Source organism: Gossypium raimondii, chromosome 8, assembly GCF_025698545.1.
Source record: "Gossypium raimondii isolate GPD5lz chromosome 8, ASM2569854v1, whole genome shotgun sequence".
NCBI classification, from domain to species: domain Eukaryota; kingdom Viridiplantae; phylum Streptophyta; class Magnoliopsida; order Malvales; family Malvaceae; genus Gossypium; species Gossypium raimondii.
In genome coordinates, this window is record NC_068572.1 from 55,256,890 (window position 1) to 55,269,282 (window position 12,393).

General features: G+C 31.0%; 1 protein-coding gene across 1 annotated transcript; it reads right to left on the reverse strand.

The window, feature by feature from the left end:
• Window positions 1–6,277: 6,277 nt before the first annotated feature.
• Window positions 6,278–11,589, reverse strand: LOC105793693 (uncharacterized). The gene is made up of 5 exons (XM_012622540.2): window positions 11,377–11,589; window positions 11,197–11,262; window positions 9,453–9,630; window positions 7,469–7,558; window positions 6,278–6,638 (listed from the first exon to the last, which is right to left on the reverse strand). The coding sequence occupies exons 1-5, from the start codon at window positions 11,485–11,487 to the stop codon at window positions 6,508–6,510; spliced, it is 576 nt and encodes a 191-aa protein (XP_012477994.1). The 5' UTR covers window positions 11,488–11,589; the 3' UTR covers window positions 6,278–6,507.
• Between the last annotated feature and the right edge of the window lie 804 nt (window positions 11,590–12,393).

The window sequence follows — 12,393 nt, forward strand, 5'->3', positions numbered from 1 at the left end:
CATAACAAGTCTAATCTCCCTGAAGTTGCAGTGGAGCAGACTGAAGATAACCAACCTTATCTCCCTGAAGTTGCAGTGGAGCAGGTTAAAGATACCAATCTTATCTCCCTGATGTTGCAGTGGAGAAGATTGAAGCTATTAATCCTATCTCCTTGAAGTTGCAGTGGAGCAGATTAAAACCACGAATCTCCTCCCCCTGAAGTCGCAGTGGAGGAGGTTGAAAAAACAGGTCGTATCTCTTTCTAAAGTTGCAGTGGAGTAGATAAAGATAGCAGACCTTATCTCCCTGGAGTTGCAGGGGAACAGGTTGAAAATATCAATATTATCTCCCTGAAGTTACAATGGAGCAGATTGAAGCCACTAATCTTATCCCTCTGAACTTGCAGCGGAGCAGATTAAAGCCGCAAACATTATCTCTATGAAGTCGCAGTAGAGTAGGTTGAAGTAACAAACCTTATCCCCCTAAAGTTGCAGTGAGGCAGGTTGAAGATATAAGTCTTATCTCCCTAAAGTTGTAGTGGAGCAGACTGTAGATAGCAGATCTTATCATATCAAACCTTATCTCCCTGGAGTTGCAATGGAGCAAGTTGAAGCAACAAGTCTTTGTCTCCTTGACGTTGTAGTGGAGCAGACTAAAATCATGAATCTCGTCCCCTTGAAGTTGCAGCAGAGTGGATTGAAGCTACAGGTTGTATCTGTTTCTGAAGTTGCGGTGGAGTGGATCGAAGCAACAAGACACAGTGGACTGGAATAAAGCTACTTAAAGAAGAAAAGCACCAGAACAAGTCAAGAATCGGCGAGACCGGGCAAATTGGTCCTTCAAAAGTCTTTGCTCTATTCTCGTTACATGACAATGAGCAAAGAGGGGTAGCTGTACGGGCCCAATATTTGCCCGGGACCCAAAAAACCCAATACATCACAACCCAAACAGCAAACCTAAACAATTACTAACCCAAGCCCAGCCCAATAACCTACCAGCCCAAACAAACCCAATCTAAAACAACTACAGTAGCCCAAATCTGAGGCCCAATATCCTAGCCCAACAAACCAAAGTCAAACTAGGGTTTCAGAAAAGCTGAAACCCTAGCGTCGCATCTGCTTACCTTTGGTCTCCTGGTCGCCGCCTTTTGCCACCACCGCCACGGTCACATCGCCTCCCTCACTTGCGTCGTCACCTGCAAGACACGCAAACAACAGAAACACGCAAGGAAAATAATAGAGATAACATGTAACATTGGCTATAAAAGCCGAATTTCATCACTGTATTGAGGGCTCCCCCCTTTACGAACATTAGAAAATAAAAAGCAACATTTTAGAGGTGATCCTCTACTGTTCTTTCAATATTTGCTTGATTTTTTTATTTGGTCTTTTATTTGTTTCTTTTTTATTTAAATAATAAAATAAAAAAATGGAAAAGGAGGACTCACTGGAGAACCCTTGTAAACACATCGTTGGAAGGGGTCTACGCCGCCATTGGGGCCGCATCCAAAAGGAGGTCGGGGATCTCCTCTTGCATTTCGGCGTTGAGAGGGCTCAACCCATGAGGGCGTTGCGAAACAAGGGCTAAAAAGCCCATTTTTCCCCTCGTCGGCCATCGGACACAGCGGCGGTGCGTCAGATTCGATGAAGGAACCCACTCCGGCCAAGTGGGGTTGAGAGAAATATGGGGTTTTTGAATTTTTTTCTAAAACACTGAAAAATGAAATTTTAAGAAGGAAATTGTTTTAAATAAAAGTTATTAAACGGTGCCGTTTTGCAAGAGGGTTCAGGTGCCAAAACGATGTTGTTTTGGCCCTGACCTGCGACCCGACCCGTCCACCTTTAGGATCCGCGTGTTTCTGCGGTGAATGGGATATTTATGCGCTAGGTCCTTCCGCTTTCGCACTGTTGTGCAATGTGGTCCCTTTTATTTTCTTAAATTCGGCCGAATAATTTTTCAGGCGTTTCATTTCAGCCCTGCGCGAAATGATGCGCATAAGGCTGGGGATATTTCCTTTTGGGTCCTCCTCCTGTTGCGCGCGTCATGATTTAGTCATTTCTGTGTCTTTTTCATTTTATGATTTTGACCCTAAAATTTTGTCTTGTTTCGATGTAATCTTCTGTCGCAATTTTAGCTATCTTATTTTAAATTAATTACCTTAATAATCATTATTATCATTAAATTTAATTCCATGTTTTATTATATATGCATATATTTTTATAACTTAAATATATACATATGCACCTATACTTTTCACATTTTATAATTCTGAAATACATATTGTAACACCCCTAACCCGTATCCATCACCAGAATAGGGTTATAGAGCATTACCGGAGTTTACAAATTAATTTACAGACGTTTCATTTCATCAAGCACTCAAATTTATAACCAATCAAAATCAAAACATTAATGAGCTAACGTTGGCCAATTTAACTTATACATGCCATTATTACCAGAATCAAATCATCCAAAATTACTGATAGAATCAATGGATAGTGTGATATATCTCCAACAAGCCCCCAACCCAATCAAGTTTTCGATAATCATTTCAATGCATCTAATAATTATACATATTACCAATAATAATTCAATTCCAATAATAAAACACATATTTATATAATATTCATCACCAAATAATATTCACTTTAATTAAAATTATACGAATATAGTTCATAGGAACTTACCAAGCTAATTATGTAAATACCAAAATTTAGGGACATTTTGGTAATTTACTATTTTCCTCAAATTTTCACCCAATCTTGATATAAATATATATATATTTATTCAATTTATTAATCTAAATAATAAAACAATTCATTTCATGTAACTTGGTCACTTTTTACATTTTTATAAATTTACCCTTAAAGTTTCACATTTGTTCAATTTAGCCCTAAACTTAAAACATGTAAATTAGCTATTTTAAAATAATCTCATATTAGCTGAATATTCACATATATTTTCCTCCTCCTCCTCTCCATTTCACATCCTTGGTATATACATAATACCACTATTTACTTGTTTACACATAACAAGCTGTTCACTTGAGTCATGGTCACTAAATTAATTATATCTTAAGCTAAAAACTCCGAATTGAGATACGTTAATTTTATCTGAAACTAGACTCATATATCTTATTACCATAAAATTTTTAGAATTTTTTGTTCAGTCAATAAGTACAGTTTATTCTTTAAAGTCATCTCTGTTCTGCTGTCTTACAGTTTGGACCCTTATTCACTAAAAATTAATTATCTCCTCGTACGGGATTCGGATGATGTTACCATTTGTTTATATTGAAAATATACTCATTAATTATTTAAAAATATAAATTTAAGCCCCTAATTATTTTTCTCCAATTTTTTATGATTTTACAAAGTCAGAAAAGGGGAACCCGAAATCATTCTGACCTTGTCTCACAAAATTTATAATATCTCATGATTTAAAATTCCATTACTTACACTGTTTCTTCTATGAAAAACTAGACTCAATAATATTTAATTCCATATTTTTTCATCCTCTAATTCGATTTCCACAATTTATGGTGATTTTTCAAAGTTAACCTGCTGTTGTTGTTCAAAACTGTTTTAGTGCAAGATGTTGATTACTAAGTTTATAACTCCCTTATTCCCTTTCTCTATAATATTTCCCATCACTTTCACTTATTTTCCTTCACTAATATATCAAGAACATAAGACCTTATATAAGAAAACTCTACTATAACATCATTTCCATGCTTTTTCAATAATATCAAACTTAAAAATGTTTTGAAATCTTGATGTTCTTACCTTGTTCTATTAGTTTCAAACTTTAACTTGATTTTCTCTCTCCTCCAGCTTATATTTCTTGAATCTAACTTGATATTTAGCTCCCCATAGTCTCCTTGTTATCTTTCTCTCTTGATGGATATGGAAATTCTTTTGATTTCTAAATGAAAATGGTGAGTATTTGGTGAAAGGACCAAATTATAAAGAAAGCAAAACTTTCTTTCTTTCTCTTTTCTTCTCACGTTGGTGCATGGGAAAAATGGTGGGATGGTGGCTTTTTTTCTTTCTTTCCACACATATATACTAAATAAAATAATAAAATATCATTAAAAAAAACCAAATCAAATATTATAAACTAATATTTATTTATTTATCTAAAATATCTCCAACATCATCATTACTTTCTAGATTTCTCTCTCCTTCTACTTGACCATTTTTCTCTTCATGATCTTTTAAAATTTCATCCTTGAGTCATCACTCAATTTGGTAAAATTACGATTTAGTCCCTCATAATTCTTCACTTATTCAATTTGGTCCTAATTCATCCATTTTTTTAGTTTCTAGATCATTCCACCCTTAAAATATTTGCACAATTAATCCTTCGACTTTTTTTATATTTACACTTTAACCCCTCAAATTTTAAATATTTACTCCTGGGCAACAAAACTTTTCTCACTTTTGCGAATTAGTCCTTTCTTGCATTAATATGTCATAATTTACTTCCCAATGTTGACATAAATCCAAAATTTTCTTTTTGTCACTTTATTTCCTTATTTTACTATATCAAGTATACCTACTTTCTTCTGTAGTAATTTTTGGGATATTACACATATACATACATTTTTATGATATATATATGCACATATATTTCTTAATTTTATAAATATATATGTATATACATACTTTATATATCTTATACATCTTATAATTTTTATATGCATATATATACGTATATCCATACACATTTCTTTTTATACATATATATATATGTGTGTACATACTTATGTATATTTTCTATATTTCATAATTTTAAAATATGTATATATATTCTTCTTATTTTTATTATTTTACGTATATACACATACATATGTATATTTTATATTTTATTTATTTCCTTTATGGTTTCGTTGTTTCACGCGGTGTTTACTTTTTCATTTCATGCCCATTTTATTCGAATAGTTTATCTGTTTATTATCTTGCATGATTAATTCGTCTTTTATTTATCTTTCATTTGTTGTTGCTTGTATTATTTATGCTTACATCATCATAAACATTTTTGTTTTATTACGCATATTGACACCGTGTTTCATTTCTACTATTTCATGTTAGATTAATTTTATTTAAGGCATAAATTATGATTTTTGAATAAGCAAAATCTCGTATTTAGATTCGAGGAGGTCGTACTCTAACTTACGGGGCTTCGATTTTCACAATAAATCTAAATACACGAATCTTTTCAAACTCAAGTTTTAAATGATCTCGGGAATTAAGAAGAAATCGTGTCCTAACTTACTGGGCATGATCCCCTTTTTTTTCTCAAGTTTTAAATGATCTCGGGAATTAAGAAAAGATCGTGTCCTAACTTACTGGGCAGGATCCCTTTTTTAAATCCGAGATAGCTAAATATCTTTTAAATAAGTAGATTTTTGGCATTCATTCGCGCATCGGGAATTCAAGACATTGTGCCCTAACTTACTGGATATAATTCTCTTTCTCGATTAACGTGAAATGTCATTTTCCCAAAAATTTTCAATATTTCAATAAAAGGATCGTATTTTAAATCTTCGACACTAAGACATTAAATAATCAACTAGGTACCAATTTTGGGAGTTACGAGGGTGCTAATCCTTCCTCGTACATAACCGACTCCAGAACCCGTTTTTTTGAATTTCGTGGACCAAAATCGTTGTTTTAATAAAATTAAATTGTTTGTTAAAAACAATCACTTTTCAAGGTGGCCCGATCACACCTTATCAAAAAGGATTGGTGGCGACTCCCATATTCGTTTTTTCATTTTCAAAATTCAAGTCGACCTCGTTTTCAAAAAAAATGGTGTCAACAAAGTGATCAAAATATAAATTTACTAATAATTTAGTGATATTGGGTGTGCAAATATATGACAATTGTTGGAATGAAAGGGTATTTAAAAGAGAAAGTTTTATCTCCCATCACATAAATTAATCTTTTGAATTTTATTTACAAGCCATAAGAATTAATAGAAAGAAATGGTTTGTATGCACGAGAATGGAGCTCAAGATCTTATTATAGCGCAAATTAATATATTTGCTTAAACTTATTTCTGGTTTTTGTTATATTGGTCCTCATTTTTACATCAATTACATATAAAACAAACATAAATTTTAAAATTATTAATTAAATTGCTGATTGAGTCTTAGCTCGATTGGCATGGATATTATTGTCGATGCAGGAGGACTTGGGTTCAAGTGCATTGAAATGTATTATCCTCCTATTTATGAGTTGAAGAGGGGTTATGAATAGTTCTAAATATTGTGTCAAAAAGAACAGATATAGTCTATTCTAATTTTCCAGTCATAATACATAGGATTATGCAATGAATACATTTTTTTTAGTGACCATAAAAATACAACTAAGTTTCAAGGCTCAATGCCATGAATTATTTCACTTTCTTTTTAACAAAAAAAAAAAAAAAGAAGAAGAAGAAGAAGATAAAATCCTTTTAAAATCATGTTCACAATCTAAACTCTACAAATTTAAGGATCGATCCTTCGTCTTGGAGATGAACTCAGTAAATCCATTCATCAGGAAGAAAGATGTTGGTCCCTGAAGGATCTCCATTACCATTTTTCCCATTTTTATTATTCAACAACTTTAACTCTCCCCCTCTTCCTGTAGTATTACTATTATTCTTGACAGCTGCATGGAAAAAATGAAACATTAATGAATAGTTTTGAATAGAGATAGCAAAAAGATCCAAATCCGATATATTTTGACTCGATTTGATTCAATAGGATTGAATTCCTTTTATTTTAAAATCGAGTGTTAGGGTGGGTTTATTTTTTCAATTAATCAAATCAAGTCGGGTTGAAAAAGAAAACTCGTGTTGCGTCCAGATAATTATTAAAATATCCTTTATACATATATATTTAGTTTAAAATATATGGTAATGAAATTTATATTAGTATTTGGTGTAGCATAATTATACTTAAAAAATAAATAAGAGTATCAATATAATAAAATAAAATAAATAAATACTATTAATCTATATTGACAAAAAATATAAAAAGATTTTGTGACATATTAGGTCAGAAATAACTTTGAATTTTCAAGTTGAGTTCAAGGCATTTTGAGTCTGTCGGGTTATGTAAGGTGTATACTGCAGATTTTTTTTTAAAAGGTCTAATTCTGCATCCAGTACCTATACTCTTAAAACACTTAAATTTAGTCCTTTGTTAATATCAAAAGATAAAATCCAAACATTATTAACTGACTCTGTTCAATTTGCATATACTTTATCTATTGGTATTCAATTTCGAAACTAAACCCTTAGAATGTTAAGTTTTCACGTATTTCAAATTTAATAAAAAACTCGTAAATAGTATTATCAGTTGGACTTAAAATTTTCAAATAAGACAAATAGGAAGACTGATTGTTTTTTATATATAGAAATAAAAGTAGAGAATCTAAAATTTCAATAGTTCGAAGAGTAAAAAACCGAAAAAAGGTTAAGAAAGTGCAGTAAAAACCTCGACGAGGGGAGATATGCAAGCCAATTTCATGAACATTGAGGTTGAGAGCTTGAACAACTCGAGAAGGGAGGAGAACGGGAGAGCAAGCTGCATGCATGATGGCGACAACAACGTTAATCACTTATCTATACTATATATAAAGCTTTTGACAAAGTTAGTGTCATTCATAACCGAGTCTCATGTCTGTTATTAAATGACCAAAAGGCCCTCGTTTTAACACAATAATAAATATTAATTTATGGGTATTTTTATCTTTTTACATAAAATTCAAGAAAAAAATCATGCCAATGACGAGATTTAAACCCAAAACAACAAACATGCACTCTTTCAACTTTACCATTTCAACTAAAGTAACATTTTATTTGTATTTTTCGTAATAAATATATTCCATAATTGTTTTCACCCCATCTTGGGTGTGTCATAATTTTATTGATAATGTCGTAGTTGAGTTAGTGTTGTAAATCAACTCGATATCAACTCAAGAAAAATGATAATGTCATGATAAACAATTAAAGTGCATTTCATATTCTTAATATGATGTATGTACTTATTTAAAATTTCTCTTACTAGCAATTTAAACTAATTTTTTATTTTAATTTCATACATATTGCATATATGTTATTTATAAACCCGCAAGTGTTCCAAATAGGGGTGAATTTAAGAGGGGCAAGGAGGGCCTTGGCGCCTTGCACCCCCAAATGGAAAATTGACCTTTTAGTTCCTCTATAAATTATTATATGGTAAGCTTTCACTTTAGCCCCAAAATAGAAAAAAAAACATCATTTTAGTTCTTTCAAAATAATAAAATTATAAATTAATAAATGATAAAATTATATTTTGACATCTCAAAATTTATAATTCAATTGTAAACCCCCTAAAAGAATTCTTGAATTCCCCTCTAATTCTAAATATGTGGTTTTCACATGCATGCATGTTTTGATAAAAATTTTAGTATATATAAAATAATTATGCATGTTGTACTTTATGATAGAGGTGAGTGTTCAATAGAATCGAGTGAAAATATTTTGAGTTAATCGAGTTGATGAGTTATATTTTATCATCCTAACTTGATTTGAATTTTTTTTCGATTCGAGTCAAGTCGAATCGAATCGAATTGAGTGAAATTGTTCGAGTTAAACTAAAAAAGTAAACATGTTAAATTAAAATATTATTATAGTATAACTAATTCCATGTTAGAGCACATAAATTTGAAACCATATATATTTGAAAACTTTTCAAAGCAAAATAATAATAATAAATAAGATACTTTAGTATGATGAACTTGAATTATTAATTAACTTATTTAGGTCCCAAAATTATTATTTTATTTAAAATTTTAACTTTCTTTATATATTTTACAATTTTAAAAAATTATAATTTTAAAAATAAATTTTAGAATTTGTATAAATATTTTGAGTTTGCTCATTTTCAAAATTAACAGGGACCAAAGGGATATTTACACCAATTTGTTATTAGAATCATTCGAATTGCAAATTCAACTCGACTTAAACTCGAAACTCGAATTTCTTATTTGAGTTGACTTGAATAACTTGGATAACTCAAACAACTAAATTCGATTAACTCGAAATATAGCATGAAAACCTTCATACTAGGAGTCAAATTGCATTTTGTCTCATTTACTAAAAAAATGACAAATTAATCCCTTTACATTAAGTCAAAGAGTAAATTGGTCATTCTATTAAAAATTTCATCTATTTATACCGTTAAAAACTGGTCCCTATATATCAATATAAGGTACAAATAGCACGCCATATGTAACTGTTTGGTTATTTTGTCAACTACACGCTAGTTTTTAACAGTAGAAATGGATAAAATTTTTAACAGAAATAATCAATTTGCTATTTGATCTAACGTACAAGAACTATTTTATCTATTTTTAAAGTAAAAGGAAGGTAGGATGCAATATAAGTCCTAATACGAAGGTTCCATAATAATTTTACCATATATACGTATAAGATACCTGGTCGTGTAGTTGAGTGAAAATAATTATTGTTGGGGCCAGGGCTTTGAGTTAGGGGAAGGAAAACGCCGGTGCCACTTGACCTTTTACCAGTATCTAGGAAAAATGCCTGCATTCCACCACCTCTTGTTGCCCAACATCTTGGTTTCTGATCATGCCCTCTCCATCTACTCTTTGACTGTTATATGTGTGTAAATCAAAATGATGAAAGCGATAGAAGGAGAAATGCTAAATAATGTTTACAACCAGATTCTCGTAAAGATGAAGTCAGAAATTTTATTTAGGAATCGAGATAAAATTTTAAACTATTGAAGGGATTAATTTTTTTTAAATATTTTAGAAAGGATTTAATTATATACGAAGGGTCAAATTTTAGATAATATAAAATTATCTTAATATGATTAGCATCATAATTATATGAAAAATTATAAATAAATATAATAGTGTATATTATCTAAATTTGTTTTGTAAAATTTAGTCATAATAATTAAAAAATACAACCAATAGTATGAGTAGCATTTCCTTATGAGGAGACTTTTATTTTCCAAGGGCGAGTTACCCTAAAATGGGAAAATATAATTTCACTAAAATAATTAAATTGCACTTTAATTTCTTTAAAAATAATAAAATTTTAATTTAATTATAACCATAAAATAATAAAATAATAAAATTACATTTTAACTTTCATAAAAATAAACAACTCAACTCTAATTTAGTTGAGGTCAAGGGTAGACCTGTCCATGGGCTGGGCCGGGCCGGGTTCGGGCCGGGTCCACAAAAAATTTCAGCCCGTTTACTAGGCCCGGCCCGGCTGAAATATGGGCCTGAGATTTTGCCTGTGCCCGCCCGAAGAAAAATATGGGGCCCGAGCCTGCCCGCCCGCTTTTAATTAAAATTAAAATTAAAATTATTTTTTTAATAAAATTAAAACTAATTGTTAGTAAAATTATCAAATTATTAATTGTTAATTGTATTAATTGTTGTAATAAATCTAACATTTGATTAGTAAATTTATCAAATTATTAATTGTTAATTGTATTAATTGTTGTAATAAAATCTAACATTTGATTAGTAAATTTATCAAATTATTAATTGTATTAATTGTATTAATTGTTGTAACAAAATCTAACATTTGATTAGTAAAACAAACTTGATGTTTTATTATTATTATTTTGTAACACTAGTTAAGGAAATGAAGGTAAATAAACTTTAAAAAAAAACTATTATATTTTAAAAATAAAAATATATATATAATATTTTTCGGGCCGGGCCGGGCCGAGCCCGGGCCAAAAAAATCTTGCCCGAGGCCCGGCTCATTTTTTAAACGGACCTAAAATTTTGCCCAAACCCATATTTCGGGCCTATATTTTTACCCAAACCCTCCCATATTTCGGGCGGGCCGTCGGGCCGGGCCGGGCCGCCCGGCCCATGGACAGGTCTAGTCAAGGGCATAACTAGGGGAGCTAGTAGTGTTCCTAAAATGGAAAATTTTCCATTCAAGCTCTTTAAACTTTTTAAAATTTTAAATTAGTAAAAGTAAAATTATACTTTCACCCCTAAAAAATATTAAAATTTAATTTAATCTTTTAAAAAATATAAATATATAAACTATTAAAATAATAAAATTCGTAAAAATTATAACTGCTTAAAAAATTTTCTCCTTTCGTCTCTGGTGGAGGTTGAATCAAACAATCAAACACAAAGGAACCACAGAAAAAAAAGGCAGCGAATGTTGATACGTTACCGGTGGGAAGGGCTTAGTAGGTAGCTTTGAACGATGACGATGATACTGATGGTACTTCATAACATCCTATAAATTAACACCAAATCAATAATATATATATATATATATAATATCAGAAGGACAATGAATAAAAAAAGGAGATTAAACAGAGGAGATAATGAAGAAGAGAGCAAAGAAGACCTTTTGATTATTGGTTTCCAATATGGCTTCATTGAGAACATGAGAAGGCAGCCACGACACTGCTTCTTCGAACACAACCTCAGTATCTTCCACGGCGGCGGCGGCCGTCATTGTATGAAACTGAGCGAAACAAAAGAAAAAAGAGAAACCAGAGAGAGGGAAGGAGGCTTTTGAGCTCCAACTTTTAACCTGCAAGTTAACTAAAAAAAAACTGGTGTTATTACATTGGGAAAAATATTGAAAGAGACCATCGATATATAAATAGGAGCATTTTGGCGAGTGTTCATTCACTTCCTTGCTAAAGCGCGTGGAATTCTCTTTTTTTTTTCTTCAGAGGCTCACCAAAACGGCGCCGTTTCGTGCCTGTAAATAAACCATGGCTTGCGACTACAATTAAGGATAGAAAAGCCCACGTATTTATTTCTCAATCATTTGTACTTTTTTTGAGTCTTTGTGGTTCCAAATTTACTCTTTTAGCCTTTTCTTTTCAAATAGAGATTTTAGATATTTTTAATAGTTAAAAATATTGAGGTAGTCGGCATCGTATTAATGGATGTACTATTTTTTACTAGTAATGGTATATATCGATATTGGTCTGTTTTAGTGTATCATTTTGATTTTATTATTATTTTTCAAATATATTTTATATATGTATATAAAATGTATTTACAAATATTAAATAATAGGGTTAAATAAATCTCAAATATAAAATACTCATCATAAAAAAATTTTTGATTGAAGCGATAAAGAAAAGATTTTAAAAATGATAGTGCCATGTGTTCAAATCTCACTGTTCATAAATTTTAATGAACTATAATAACAGGGCAAGGTCCGAACAACCAATGTGACTAACGCAACTTAGACCCAGGCCACACCTAAAGCAATGAACATCCTTAACTATCAAGTCATCACATGGGGTTTTATCATTCATAAATTTTAAGTTAAAAAAACAAAACTCATCAATTATATAAAATATTCTTTAATAAGCTTCGCAAATGTAATCAATATTATGCATAT